At 46.1% G+C, this 15,997-nt stretch overlaps 1 protein-coding gene across 1 annotated transcript in view; it reads right to left on the reverse strand.

Annotated features, from left to right (window-relative positions):
* Window positions 1-13,650: 13,650 nt before the first annotated feature.
* The window catches only part of SCUBE2 (signal peptide, CUB domain and EGF like domain containing 2), a 33,638-nt gene continuing 31,291 nt past the window's right edge, over window positions 13,651-15,997 (reverse strand). Inside the window, exons 20-22 of the mRNA XM_077784421.1 lie at window positions 15,604-15,756; window positions 14,517-14,596; window positions 13,651-13,876 (exon numbers count right to left, since the gene is read on the reverse strand). Coding sequence (XP_077640547.1) covers window positions 13,724-13,876; window positions 14,517-14,596; window positions 15,604-15,756 — 386 coding nt within the window. The 3' untranslated portion in view covers window positions 13,651-13,723. The remainder of the gene's footprint in view (window positions 13,877-14,516; window positions 14,597-15,603; window positions 15,757-15,997) is intronic.

Below are 15,997 nucleotides of genomic sequence, written 5' to 3' on the forward strand. Positions count from 1 at the left end.
GATATAATTTTTATTCCCTGAGCTGACTCAGCTCATAACACGACAGGACCATTGTTCCACTCCAGCACACGTGGCCAGGAGGATAAAAGCGCCTTATTTTTCACCTTGGGAGCTATTTGGCACTTTCCCAGCTGATTAAATAAAGATATACGACTGCATCCAGGCTGTCCCAAAGGCAAAGAGGAAGCAAAAGGGCTGACACTGAAACCAGGAGGCAATTTTTAGTATAAAAGCTTCATGGAGTAGCAGCACTCTGCCCAATGTATTAACAAATGCCCAGTCAGCTCTGGCTTATTTCACAAAGAGTAGAGCTGCAAGCACAGGTGAAGCATGAAAAGCCCCCTCACACTGCAGCCTGTGTTTCCATTCAGCACACAAGCATTTTGTCTGAGCCCTGCCATTTCACTTCTGTATGTTATAAATGCACTTTGTGCCAACAGCTCTGAGGAAAATCTGCTCCATGCTCAAGAGTAACAAATGACATAAAAGCCTAATTCCTCTCTTGGTTTTTAATCCTGAGAAAGAGGAAAGGGGAAGAAGCAGTAAGTCATCTCAAATGATGCAGGATCCACACTGAAGGAGGGGCTCTGTTTGGACAGCTCAAACCCAGGGGTTAAACTGGTTAAGTGGTTAAATCATTTGTTTGAAACAGATTAGCTGGTGGTATTTCTCCCCCTTTGCATACAATGTATCTAAATAGGGGCACATTTCAGAAAAATCCCCATCCACTCGCCAGAGACAAGCCTGTGCATGACCACTGTCCCTTACTCAAGAAAAGCTCCAAGGGACAAAACCACTTGTCTTGTGTGGGAACTCAGAATGTCCCTCAGACATTTTTGGAGGTTCCGGGCCCAGGTCAGAAGTATTTGAGACCCTGGCAGGCAGCTGGAAACAGCTGTAATTTTGGATTTCAACCATGGAATGATTTACCAACCTTGCAGGAAGAACAAGAAGTCAAAAAAGTTTAGATATTATAGTAGAAGTAGTTACAAAGTAGAGGGAAGAATTTTTGAGTGCTGTACAGGGGGGTTTTAAGACCTGTACAGGAGGGTTTCTCTTTTGTACATGGGGGCCAGAAGTTTTAATATTAAGGGATCTGGGCCTATCCTGTCATCCCTCTTTCTTCTCACTTACCTCCATGTTCTTGGTGATGTTGGCACTCACAGATTGGTTTAGAGTAGAAAAACACCATTTAATATAGGTAGTAGGTATTAAAAAAAAAAACTATAAACATGTAACATATAATGTACCATATAAAAGATAGCAGCAGCCCTGGGTGGGGGAGAGAAGCAGTTGGGAGTCAGAGAGGATGTCAGGGTGTGTGTGTGCCTCTGCCTGAGCTGCTGAGAAAACCACAGCAGCCCAAGAAAACAATCTTTTAGATAACTTACAATAAACAACCACTAGACTGAACAACAAGAGACTGCTGAGCCTTTCTTTGGAAGATTGGGTTGGAGGAGAAGTTTTTCACCACACGGAGCCACCCCATAACCCAGGGTGGTCTTCGACAGACTTGCTCTTTCCTGCCTCCAGAGCAGCATGGAATGTTCCTCCTCACCTCCATATAAAATCAATTCCAGTGTCAAAAAGAGGCTTCACAGGGCTGTGATGGAGAAAACCAGCCTGGCTGTGGCCGAGCCCTTCAGGACAGGCTGGCTGTGCAGAGCTGAGTGCCGGCATGGGCAGGCACAGGCTGCAGGACAGCGGAGCCTGGTTTGGAACAGGCTCTGTCCCGTGCCCGGGCATCTTCCCCAGAGCTTTTCTGCCAGCCCAGCCAAGTCCCCGCTGGCCAAACCCACTGCGAAGAGCAAACAGAGGGACACGGTGCCTCCTTTGGGCAGCTGGGGACAGGGAAGGCAGCACAGGTGCCCTTGGAGGGAGGGGAGAGGATGTGTGACTTTGATAAGCTTATCAGCCACTCTGCCGGGCAGACAGTGCCACAGCAGCCCTGCCTTTGGAACGCAGTTCGCTTTACCTGTGGTGGTTATATCCCTATTTTCAGCCAGTTTATACTGGCTCGGTCCCCAGTCACGCTGCAGTTTAATCAGAGCTTCGTTCATACCCCCAATTCCATCGCCTCTCCCGGCAAAGAGGAAAGCAGCAGCAGGCAACGAAGGAAGTGGGTCAGTCCTTTTTTTTTTTTTTTTTTCCCCTCCTTTTCTGTGATTTCTCATCTTTCCCTAAAAAGAAGTAATTTGTTAGTGGTTGCCATAGCCCGAAAAAATGCAGAGATGCCCCAGAAAACTCTGAAGACAGGACAGAGTGGTATAATATAATAGAAACAGAAGCAGACTGTAGATCTGAAAGGAATAATTTACTCAGCACAAAGAGAAAAATGTAGAGAATCCATTTCCAGAGAAAAGACTATGAAGAGCTTAAGAAAATTAAATCACAATAACTGATGTATTAAAATAAGCTTTCTGTCCATCAGTGCATTAGTAAGGGTTTGTTCTAGCATAATCAGGAAAATAACTAGAATATTTTGGAGGCTACAAACCAGTCTTTTCTAAAAAGATGGAATACAAAAATCCAGAAGGATTTACTGAGCTACTTATCATTTGTAGCTAGACAAAGGCTATGGATAGAGCTGGAGAAATCCTCTAACCTACAAAGTCAGGTTGAGGTTCCTGAGAAATGTAGCACATTTTGTCCAGTAGCTCCACACTCACCTTCTGTGTTTCCAGTGCTGACCAAAGAAGAGGACCCCCTGGGCTGGGATCTGGGCCCCATCACAGGCTTTCCGTGGACACAACTATTCCCAGGGCATCTCCCCATGCTTATCCCGGGTGCAACTCCAGCCTCCTTCCCCTGTGTGTGTTCTGTGCCGTGCCTGAGCTGGTGGCATCAAGCACGAAGCAGAGGCACAGATGACACTGGAAGAGGAATCAGACATTGCACGGCTTCCCCCAGGAGACTGAAGTGAATTTATCTGTCTGGTTCTCTTCATACACAGAGGCAACAGGTGAATGAGTTTCAGCAACACAAAAGCTGCACAAGTCAAAACAAGAGATTAAAATGGCAAATCTTGCAAGAGCTCCCTTACCTTTATTTTCCCTTCTTTAAAGAGGCTGAAACATGCAAAGGGCTGGTTATCTTCAAAGCAGGAGGAAATGGTGTGCATAGAGGGCAGGTGATTTTCTCCCCAGTATGTACCCACACCAACCTCTGTTTATTATGTGCAACAGCAAAATTATTTCAGTGTAAAGTTTTCAAAATTATTAATTTGAAGAAACATTAATACAAACTAGTTCTCACCCTCCCAGATGTATGTTAGAGTTGAACTGCAAATATTTATTTTGAAGTAGTCTACACATATATTCAAAGTGCCAACCATAACTACATCACTCAGACTTCCCAGACCTCAGGGGATTTCACTTCTCCTGCCCTGCAAAAGGCACCTTGTGTGCTGAAGGCTTCCTCTCCTGCTGGGGCATTCCAAGCCATAAATTTTACATTCAGGTCATTAAATATATAGGAGGGATCTTGTTAAGGCTAAACCAGGGCGAGTCACTTCACCCTACACAAACACCGTTTTCTCACTCCTTTCTAACTTTCCAGAAGCCTGACATCTGGAGACCGAGGAGGAGCAAGGCAGGACACGCAGGAATGCCTCTGCTGCTCGGGATTTCTGAGCTCTGAAAGCCAGGAGGAAGAGGGCGCTGCTCTTCTTCCCATCAGGTTCTATGGCAGCTAAAAAATAACCGGGAGCCTGTTGCTCTGGGAAAGCAGGGGCTGGTGGGCTGAGATCCTGGCTCTGAGGGGTGCGAGAGGGCGGGGAGACACAGGAGGCTCACCCTGGGTTCTGCAGTGAAGATCACAGGTGGCATCAAGCAATGGGGCTGGGATTTCCTGGCTCATCCTAGAGCCAAGAACGCTGCTGTGGGATGGCTGCAGTCAGTGCCTCACCCAGACCCGGCTCCGAGCACCTGGACAAAGCAGAGCTTGACAAGAAGGTGCAAAAACCAGAGGTGGTACCCAACCATCTGAACAGCACCCACCCCCCAGGCAGATCCTGCTCCTGTTTTCCTCTTGAAATAGTTCCCGGCTGTCTAACAAAGGGATTATGGGCTGCCCCCATCCGCGGAGCTGCAGGATGCTTTCGCTGTCATCAGCCACTGCACAATGCCACCTAACGAGAGACACGGAGAAACAGCCACTGCAGGAGCAAGAGGAACACCCAGTTTCCTCCAGCAGAGACGTGCCATTGTTTTCACCTATATTTTCCTTGTCCCATTAGTAATTTTTGCCTTTTCTTCTGCCTAAGGGACAAAGGCTGTGCGCAGCACTCGGGACAAAGCCCAGCCATGCTAGCAGCCAGTGATTTCTGGATACAAATGAATCCAGTCTTGGTATAAATACTCCAATGCAACAATCCATTTCTATTCACCAACTCACTTAAGCACCTGCTTAAATGTTTTTGTGAATACAAATTACAAAATTTCTCCCTCCCAGCATGGTGAAAAATCACTCTTAGTACATAAAATATCAGTATGCACACAAAAGCATGTGCAATAGGTATACATTGGGACATCTGTGTTTGCTTTTACATCTGTGTGGCTAATCAATCATAAGGCAGCTGGCCAATTTTTCCTTGAGTCAACACCTTGAGCATTAGTGGAGACACAGTGAGGATGCTTGGTGCTCACCAGGACATCCCTACCTAGCTGCATTCATGCAAATAGTACCCTAACCTAGTCCTAACTTGGCAGCAAGAAGTTTTAAATAACTACCCCTTGATTGTTGCAAGCATGGAACACTGGTTATCATTTTCCCCCTTTTACTTTCTTCTCTAACCAATAAATTATTCTCAGAAACAGCTGGTGCCATGAGCAGGTGCCCATGATGGACCAGGAGAAGAACATGCCACAATCATTTTCCACTGGGATCCTGTTAGCCCACGTGCTTATAGCCAAGGTTTTCTTTTCCATAACCCCGTGTCTTCATCAGTGTGAAATGCACACTGGCTCTAGGATAAAAGATGGGACCTGTGGAGCATGTGAGGCCACAGCCTCAGTGCTCTGCCCTCCCCACACATGGACAGGCTGAAGCAACTGCTGAAACAGAGTTGGGAATGACAGCAAACCCAGGCAGGCTGAACAGGAGCAAGATCAGGAAATTCTGGCAGCTTATCTAGCAGAAAGGGTCTTCTACATCTCCTGTCTTTGGGTGACAAGTTTAGGGCTGGCACAGGTATCTGAAAGCTCCCTGCCACAGGGGGGAACTCTCAGTCCTGAAAGGAGTTATGCAAACTCTTTAAAAGCCTTCTGCTTTTTCTGGCTTTCTAGCCAGAGAACTTCCCTCTGGCCAAGTGTAAATCTGCTGCAGAGGCATTTCTCGTTCCAGATGCTTTGGAGTGGTATGATTCCTAAACAGCAGTGCTTGGGGAGAGGGAGGGGGAACTCTTCAAGCAAACTCTGTGGAATTTACTTCATGGAGAAGACAAATCTCAGAACATAATTTAAAACCTTTAAAAAAAAATCACTCTGTCTCTAACAGGATGAATTCAGGTCAGCTCTGAAACAGAGCTGCTTTATCAAGGGTTTACCAGGTGATTGTGACAAAAATAACAAACTCCAGTGATGCAGTAAGCAAGGGAGCTGCACGAAACTGGAATTTCCCAGCTATTTTGCAAAATCCCCAAGAACAGGTGCTTATTTCAACTCATGCCAACGTGGGATTCACCAAGGAACAACATTCTTACTATGCTCTTTAAAAGACTGACTGTGAACTTTTTCTGCCACTACCAGTTAAAGGAGTATTCATAGAAGGATTTCATTTGACAAATATTTCCACCTTCTTATGGAGCTTGGGTCTAGGATAGCTTTGCACCTTTCCTTCAGAGGAGAAGAGAAGGGGGTAGCTTGTTTTGTATATCAAGTCTGAAATTGATCTGGTTTCACAACATATTAATATTTAATGAACTCAGGGTTTGAGTACTATAAGTTAAAGATACATAAATTTTGGAATTTAAAACATTCAAATCCTAAGTTCATCGAATGCATCAAAATTCCTTTATTTTGGAACTTTGAGATAAATCCAAATCTGAACCCAAGATATTTGCAGTATCCATTTAAGATAAAAAATATTATTTACATCAGCATTAGAGGGAGGGTCACCACAGTGTTAGTCAAACACAGGATGTCTCACCTCTGTGGAGCCCTTATGTTTATTTTATGAAGTCAAGACTCCAGGGCTCTCAAGTGCCTCAAGCATAAGTGAGCTCCCGTTGTACCCCCCTGCCACAGCCCCTGCAGAGCTGCAGCAGCTCCTGCCGGGTAAGAGCTAGTCAGAAATGTTACTGGATCCTCAGGGCTAATATTTGCTCACCTACAAAATCATCAGCCGGGCTCTCCTAACACAGAGGTTGTGTTTGCCATGTTGTGATTTGGTTAAAAGCCTCCACCTTCAAGTCTAGGCAACTGAGGGACACTGGAGCTCACACTGTGCCCCCAGAGGAGGGCAGCTGCCCCAGGGGATCAGGAGCATTAGCACTGTGAGCAGGAATGATGAGGCACACGGCACTTGGAGGTGTACCTTGGTATCATTTACTGCAGGATCATCTGTCCAGCAAACTGTGATCAAGCTGAGCAACCAAACAATGTAGGGAATCAGTAGCTGACTACTCCACACGCAGTTTTCAAAGACAAATGTTCAAAGTCCATTATTGACACCTGTAAGAAGCGAGTCACCAGGCAGAGTGCCAGAATGGCTCACTGTTCTCAAAGCAAATAACAGCAACTGAAGTCACACATTCACGGCCCATTTCCTCCACCTTCCTTTGAGGTTTATTCTGCCTGGAAATCAACAACTTCCAACCCACATGTTTCCTCACCAGTAATTTGGGAGAGACAGAGGAACAGCCTTGACCGATGGTCAGAGCTCAGTTCAGAAGGTCTCCTCTCGCTGCAGCCTGAAGTGGCAGCAATACCTGGCCCAGCAGCACGGGTCCTTCCAGGCCCCATATTTGCATTTTGTAAAAACAGATTAGCTCAAAATCCAAGGTCATTTACTAATCACTCCATCCCCTCCAGAACAACTGATCAGAGGCAGTGGTGAGGCCCAAGAGCTGCTGAGGTGCTGAAGCCCCTGGGTTCAGCCCACTCTGCTTTAGGGCTCCTGCTGCAGGAGCCCCACAGACCTCCCCCGCTGTTTTCCAGCAGGGATTTCAGCAGGATCTGTCCTTGCCAGGGCCACCTCTCCTGGGAATCCCTGGGGGTGGTACCCAGGCACAGCATCACAGGCAGCTCCACGCAGACCCGCACAACCTCCCCGCCTCAGCTCCCCAAAACCTCAGAAGCCTCCTTCTCTGAGCTCCTTCCCGATATCCCGGGCAAGAAGAGACCCTGAGAGGTGCCTGAGGGAGGGATGAGCCTCCAGCCTCTCACATGAAGTTATGCCAAAGCAAGTGTCCAGAGCATGCCTAAGCCAGGCTGCCTTCTTCATCGGATTCCATTTCTCCAGCCCTGCGTGAGGAGCCATCCTGCTGGGGTAGATGAGCCTTTTTTATCCACTCCAAGATCAAAAGGTCCCGTTGGACTTGTGTCCTGGGACAGGCATGTGTGATGTGCTGATTCCAGCACTGCTGCATCCCTCTCACACCACAGGCACTGCCTGCAGGCCTTTCTGGACAGCCCTGGGCAAGGCAGCAATGCCCGCAGTGTTGAGCATTCAGTTCCTAGAGCTCAGCTTCCTTCTCCCTCTGAATGAAGTTGCTGTTCTCAGCGTGGATGAGCCTTTTCAGGGTTTTATTTTTGTAAGTTTGCTGAGAGAATTAGCACCTACGGGAGCCAGGGCACAATTGCTGTGCTATGTAAGCCAGACAGGCCCCCTGAGCACTTTTCTGTCGTCCTGTTTTTAATAACTGGTCTCAGCTTTTCCACACAGCCCCTCACGCCAGCACTACACCAGTAACAGCAAACTGGGGCCACCCAAAATCCACGAGCAGTGCTGTGTCACATATGGGCTGGACACAGAGATCCTGAACTCCCACTTTTCTGGAATGCTTCCTCAATTTCCACTTTAAACCTCACAAAAATCACAATCCCCTCCTTTGGCCTAAGCTGCTTTCTGTGGCTGGGTTTTACTCTGGGCAGCACCTCCAGGAGCCAGGAGAGCTGGCATTTTACAACAGGTGAATTGCTGTAAATTCACTCTTACATTTGGCTGAAGCACAGAGAATGAGGCTTCCTCTAGTCAGGCACAAACTTGTCCAGCACAGAAGGGTTTCATGGCTGCTTGTAGTGTGCATAACAGGCAACACCTGAACTAAGAACTACTAAACAACAAATTGCACCTCAAGTGACTACTTCAGAATATTTCAGCTTCCAAAGTAACTTTTTCTCTCCTTAAAACTATGATCCCTTGATTTCCTGATCCCCAGAATCGTCACAAAACTGAGATTTCATGGCATATGATTTGTAAGTCTACATTGCCTATTGAATAAATTTCCCAGTGGGAAAAAAAGAAGGCTTCAGTAGCATCCGATCAAGTTTACCATCTAGATAGTGTCAGGGAGTTTCCTTTATGAATTCTGTGTTTATACACATCTCCAATAAGAAAAAAAAGATTTCAAGGTCTTCTTTTCTGACCTTTTTTTTTTTCTCACTGTGTACTAAAAAGGCTCTGCTTCATGGAATTCAAAAAACTTACTCTTCAAAATGTGCTTAATCAGAGAAACAGCTGTGGAAACACACACATATTTAAACAGAGAAGGATACTTATTTTTATAACACCTGAAGTGGTTTAATATGTAGTTTACAGAGCAGCATGACAATGTCATACATAATTTGCTCTGATTTGAAGAAAAATTAGATGAACTTGCCTATTGAGTGGAATGTGTCCCTTTTGTTCTCCAACTCCTGTTGTACCCACAGGTGCTCTATTTGCATCACTGCTCCTGGGTGCTCCAAAGCAGACTTCCACAAGGGAGAGTGAAAATCTGCCTTTGAGCAAAAGATTTGTTCAAAATAAACAGGCAGCAGCAAGAGGTGTGGGTTTGCTCCAGGGATCCCCAGAAACAAACCTGAATTTGGCTCAAGTTCTTTAAAAAGCACTTGCTTGTCTCCTCCAGCAGCAGCCTTGCACAAGCACAGTTTGGGTGGAGCAGCATCCAAAGGAGAAGTGGAAGAGACTTGACATTTTTGTTGTGACAGGTTTTGAAGTCCACATCTATATGCATAAGAGGAAAAGCATTCGCGTTTAAGCTTAATTCAGAAATATTTGTGGACCACTACCTTGCAGCATTCCGTTACAAAGGATTATCATAATGCTGGTCTTTCCTGCTTACCCACACCAGACTTCCTCTGGTTCCTTGGATTTAAATAAGCTTCAAGTCTGGTTCTCCAAATTCCCCTATTAATTATTTCTGTTATGTGACCACCACAAGGTCCCAGTCAGAATTTCAGGATTTCCCAGGATAGTTCATATTGACATTACCTGTTCCAGGGGGTATCTGAGCACTCGTCTCCAGCCCTGGCAGCATTCACAGAACCAGGGAGAATATTTAAATAACAGAGTTTTCTGCTGTGATCAGCCTGCAGCCACCATACTCTTCCAGGACCTCTACACTCCTGTATGTAACTCGCTCTTTGCCACATAAACCAGCACCACCTTTCCACAGCAAACAGCTGAATGACACAGTTGTGTCTTCCAAAACCACACCAAATGAGCCTGGGTGGACATGTTCAGTGAAATACAAATCAGTCCTTGTCACTGTGATCAAAGGAAGCTAAGGGTCAAACAGGCAGTTGAATAAATTAAGGAGAAGATATTGGGATTACTTTTATAAAAGTTTGATAGACTGACTAAACCTAATAATCTCAACATAATAATAAAAAAAAGAAAGCAAAGAGAAAAACAGTATTAAAATTATTATAGATTTACTTATTTTCAATTCCTATGACCTAACTCTGCTTTTCAATTCTAAAAATTAAGCCAGTGAATTTAATGACACTGTGGTATAATCTTAAAAACATTCTGGGAACTTGTGTCTTAACACAGGCTTTCACCTTGTTTTCCTTGGTTTGGGTTTTTTTTAATTATTTTTCATCTTAAACCATGCGGTTTGGCATTGGGTTTTTTTTTTGTTTATGTGGGTTTTTTGGTTTTGTTTCTTAGGAAAAATAATCAAATGAATCTACAAAGTAATAAAACACTTTGGAGTTACTTTAAGTTGTTTATGCTGTCTTCACGCAGCTTGTTACAACAGACTAACTGACTCCAGCTCATAATATAGGAGACATTTTTAGAATAATTTTTAGAATTAACACCAAGAAAATTCTGGTATTTTACTTGCCAGAACTATGTGCACCATTAAATACATGAAGGATTGTGTCTTTATGTATATAGATTTAAGCTAGTAATGTCTTACATGAAACAAAATGCTGTAGTAAGCAGATCTTGCAAGGCTAAAGTGCATCTGATGTGCAATAACTTGTTAAACAACCATTAAATTAGTCAAAACTATTATTTAGCACAGAAAGATAACTAAAAATATTACCCAAGAACTTCATGCAGCTAAAAGTTCACTGGTTTATTTCTCTTATCGAGAGTAACAGTCTGAAACATTTTACATTAATTTACAATCATCAAAAAGATCCTTATGTTTATCTCACATAGGTGACATTGAGTCATCCAGTTAGCACTAGTCATTATTCCAAAAAATTAAATCTTGTTTTATAAGGTTAAACACTTTTGAGTCATTTGCTGCCAAAACACATCATCAGTCTACAACCACACAGAAAGTAGAAATTGAAATTTCTACAGAGCCACTACCATCACTATGAAGATACAATGCCAAGTGTTTACAACATTCTGCAAGTTATCACTTCTCCCAGCGGTCAAGGTAGCAAAGATTCCCTCTTCACTTTGTACTGCACACACAGGAATTACAGTAAAAGGGGAAATTTTGATCCATAATGTCAGATCAAGGGTAACAGAAGTGCTTCCGAGTCATTTGCTATTTCAGTAGGAAACAATCAGGGCTGTGGAACAATGAGGATTCTTGTCTGAGAAAGGGCAGGTTTCTCCTCAGCCTGTGCACTCTCCTCTCCTCCCAGCAATGGAAATGGCCTGTGCTGGTGGGGCAGGAGAAGCCAAGCTGAGATCCTGTGGCTCCCAGGCAGCTGTGCACAGCTGGCAGACAGGGCTGGGAGAGGAGGTGCAGCGTGATCAACCCAGAGCACGGAGCAGTAACTGCTGCACAGAGCAACACAGCCCAGCTTCACCCATCAGAGACATTGGGATGCTTCACAACTTTGGCTTCCTCCAGCCCTGCTTGAAACCAATCCCTGATGTGTGTCCCTCAGCACACAGAGCAGAGCTGCTCAGAGCTGCAGCCTCCCTGGGAGAGAGCACAGCACAGAGTTTTCCCCTGGCACCCAGCACGCAGCAAAGCCCCTCGGCTGGGCTCGGCCCAGGGGCTGGCACACCATGGCCCTCTGCCCCCAGTGCCACACCAGGGCAGGACTGCAGCCCCTCGGCCACTCCAGAGAGCTCCACACCTTCCCAGAGGGGGCTGGTGGCTCGCTGGGGCTCACTGGCACACAGCATCTGGCGTGGGGAGCCTCCACAGCACGGGGCTAGGGGCTGTGCAGCCAAAGGGAAACCATCTGGAAATGCCTTCCCGGGCTCTCTGCACAACAGCACACTACAGCATGGCTGCAGCAAAGCCTCTCACCACCCTTCCTCCTGTCTTGGCATTCCTCAGCCATTCGCTTTCCCCAGTCACACTGCTTCATGCCCTCTGCCAGATGTTCCTGTCCTCTCTGTCCCCCAGAGGCAGCAGCAGGGACCCTGTTTGGGATGAAGCACAGCTGCCAGGAACACAGGAGGAGCAGTGTTCCTTCCCCTCTGCTCTGCCAGCTCTCCCTGTGCCTCACTGCAGCCCTGCTCTGGAGTGGGCACAGCCATCCCCAGTGCAGCAGGGCAATGCTGCCCTCCTGGCAGCAGCACAAACCATTTCCCACCTCTGGCCAGGCTTGAGGCAACCCCTCCCCAGCAGCAAGAGGGGCACAGCACCCCACAGCCCCATCCTGAGGGGCTCTGCTGCCCAGCTGTGGCCAAAGCCATTGTCCCTCCCCCTCATTCCATGACCAAGATGTGTCCTTGTCCCAGATGCCACATGGCACAGTAGCTCAGCAAGGCTGAGTCAGGAGGACCCATTTGCTCCCAACAATGCAGGGAGGAAATTCAGAGCTCCTGGGGGAGTTTCTGCTGTCACACTGTGGACCTGGTATTATTCACGTACAGCAGTTAAATACCACATGCCAGTGCAGTGAAACCCAGCAGGTCTGACTCCACACCGTGGGAAAGGGAGCATTAGTCCTGGAAACCTGTGAAATGTAAGTACTGCTCCTAAGATGGTACAGAGAGAGAGTTTGGTGCCCACTGCATCCCTTGGCATGGCCAGTGACCAAAGGACAGAAGTCACAAGTCCATTTCCAAATGGATGGGACTGTGATTATCTCCCTTCAAGGCTGGAGGTCCTCGAGGTACATTGTATGGCCAGAGGAGATGTAGGTATGGACAGAATAGCACTGAGACAACATTTTGATCAACACAGATTTCCCTCCAGGCCCTCTCCTGTCTCCAACAGGAAACACAGCCTGAGGAGAAGGACACAGAGCCTGGGAATCCTGAGGAACAATTTGCCATAGACAACTTTTGTGGCCACAGTCTGGCTGAATCATTGTACCTCTCCTTCTCTCCAGCCAGACAGGAATGCCGCTCTTCTCTGCTCCACAAGGCCATTGCAAGGTGCTCAGAAAAGGTAGAGAATATGACAACTGAGGCTCATACCAGAACCTTATTCAGCTTTAAACAGTGTTGTACCAAGAGCATCATCTACGCACAGCCGGCATTTAAAATGGGGCTTCTGTGTTCACCTCCAGGTGCTCAGAGGGCAGAATTTTACCAGCTTGGAAGATGCCTTTTGCTGTCCCAGGCTTATGCACAGGGACATCACTGGGATTTAGGAAAGAATCTGATCTGCTCTAATAGTTGCAGACAGCCCAAAAAGGAAATTTCCAGTGGGTCAGGGCCTGTTTTCCATTCCTGTTTATTCTAGTATTACTCCATATAAGCCAATAGGTCACTGGCACAGACACTGGGTGAGCCAGACCCTGAGCATTCAAGCTGATATTCAACCCTTTGCTTCATGCCACAAGTAGTTCAGAGAAAAAGTGCACCTTGTGCAGTTCTTGGCCTCACTGGCTTGAATTAAAACTATGTCAGCCTTAGCTCTGAATTTCCTGCGTAGCAAATGTTAAGAGAGTCATCAATCCTGTTCTCACTTTCAGTGAGACCAAACATGAACCCAGCTTTGTTGAGGTAACATGCATTAATGGCAGCCCAGGGTCCATCCCAAACCACACTACTTAGCCTGTCTGTCCTCATTAGCTTTTAGAGGTGCTGATGAAGCAACGGGGCAGAGCTCTACAAACTTCTGCTTGGCGCCCTTCAGTTACAGAAATCATGGGCAGTCTCCAATTCAGGGACCTGTGAGCTATCCTTTGGTACCCAAAAGGTATTATCTGGAAAGGAATCAAAATTCTGTTCACCAAAATATTTATATTAGCTGAGAAAGCCAAACTCTGCCAAGAAGGGAGCTGGCGAGCTTCCCTGGAGCGTCTCTGCCAGTGTGTAAAACACAGAGAGCAGCCCCACCTACCACAGCCCCTCTGTGCATGCCCAGGGCTGCTTCAGCTTTTAAGTACAGTGCCAGCTATTTGTAAGGCCTCAAAAATCTGGAAACTTTGGAGCGCAGCAGCCGAATGAAGGATCTCGGGAACATCTCTCTGGACTCTTGGGCTGTGTACTTGAAGTAGTTCTGCGGGTGCGCCAGCACGTCGAACAATGCTTTTATCAGCTTCTTGTCCTGGGAAAAAGGAAGCAGATTTTATAATAGTTCCACAGAGGAGTTATGGTCAGTATTACCAAAGTTTAATGCCTGTCTAACTCAAAAAATATTATGGGGCATTTTACTTTCCAAGTGTTTCAGGGGCTTGGAAATGTAGTAGCGCAAGGCTGACTTGCAGGCTCCTGGGAAGTCACTGGTGTTCCACATTAGCAGCTCCAGAATTTCTTTCCTCCTCATACATCCAAGAAGAGCAAACAAACCACAAAACAAACACACACTTGAGCTGTTATCCAGCAGAACAAAGGCATGCACTCAACTTGCCTATGGAAGTCCCCTAAGCAAGGTCGGCGAAATTCACAAAGAAATTTCTTTTGCCCAGGGAGGAAAAGCCTTCACTAATCTACAAGCTACAAGGAGCATCAGCAAGTGCTTTCCCAATTAATTAGTCTCCCTAGTAGCTCTGATCCACCTTCAGTCCCCCTGAGCAAAGGGTCCCCTACCCACTGCTCTGCACAATCAGGGTTCACCCCATTTCCCTGAAGCAGCTCATGCCTGGTGCACCCAGGAACAGACCTGATGCAGAGCAGGAAGCAAACTCACTTGCCCCAAATAATGTAATTTCCAATCAAAACCAACATGTTCAATGGAAGGAATGTACCTTAAGTATTTCTTGATGATTTTCAGATGCATAAAGTCTGCCATCCCGAACAATGTCTTCTATTAGCTCTTGGTAATCCTCTGTGGGGAATGCACAAGAGAGTAATTTGCAGCTTCACTTCACTTACATACTCAATACCTCCCGTGGTTACACATGGAAGCTCTGTTCTCAGAATAACCAATAGTACTTGGCTCTCATATTAGCAGTCAGAAAATATTCCTAACACTTTTCTTTTTATTATGAGAACAGTGTACTCTGCTGAGCTGCTCAGCATCGATCTGTCAAAAGCAAAGGAAATCATAAAACACCCAAGACTGGAGTGCAAACAGTAACCAAGTAACCTGCTTCAAACCAGCTGAACTGCAGGGACCCATCTGTACACACCCACAACCTGATATTGACTTTTTTCTACGGGAAGAAGGAATAAAAGGATTATGTAAGAGGATGCTTTCTTTAAAGTAACCCCCCTGCTCAATCATAACCTGAAATTCTTCAAAAGGAGAGGTCTCTCCTGAAAAATTACTTTTCCACTACTAGTGAAACTCTGCAGACCACAGCAGGGATGACTTCCTCACAATTAATCCAGTGTGAGAAGAACATACAATCTCACTGCACTTATGCTGAAGTGCAAATCCTCAGCTTCAGTTTCACACCTCGTGATTCTGACCAGGGTGAGGTGAAAATCTTTCCCCTCAAGCTTCTTTTCAATATAGATATTTTGCTATCTGATTCTACAAATGGTAGCAGGAACACCATAAAACACAGGTACTTGGGCTGTACCTAATTCCTAAGTGGGGCCACCCAAAGAAAATGGAAATGCACAGAAGTGCATGAAATTTAAATTCTATGTCTGAGCTCTGTAATTTGCAGGCCAGAATCCCAGCTTTTTTGTTTGGAAGACACAGTGACACTTAAAAGACTGCAGCACACTGCAGAATTCCTTAGATTAGGTTTAAAGGAAACAGCTGGAAGCAGCTCCTAGTGACACTGCTGGGAGCACTGGGCTGCCCTGCTGCTTAGGGAGGGGAGCTCTGCACTGCTGCAGCTGCACTAGCCCACATCAGCCCAGCTGCTCACACCCACTTACCATCATAGGTTACATAAGGAACTTGGAATCCTTTGGCACTGTTCCCTTCATTGGACTTGAACTGGATCCAGAGCTTCTTCGACCTGGAAGTGAAAGCGATGGGGCGCTCGTAGGTCTGGCAGGTCTCGTACGTGGTCACCGAGTTGGAAGAAGCTTTCAAAGCAAATGCACAACAGGCAGCTGTGTGACAATGCTTCGTACTAAAGGCTGCTAGAGCTGTTTTCTCTGCTACCTCGAGAAAAATGCTTGCTGATGTTAAGAAAACTCCTTAAGATGTGGCAGGCCATCAATGAGGGACTTTTTGGTGAGGGAATATTTTCCTTTTTCCTAAAATAACAGTCTACTGTTTGAAGGACGTGCCTACACTAGAAACTGGGGTTGTTTATCCACACAT

This window comes from Lonchura striata, chromosome 6 (genome assembly GCF_046129695.1).
Source record: "Lonchura striata isolate bLonStr1 chromosome 6, bLonStr1.mat, whole genome shotgun sequence".
NCBI lineage: Eukaryota > Metazoa > Chordata > Aves > Passeriformes > Estrildidae > Lonchura > Lonchura striata.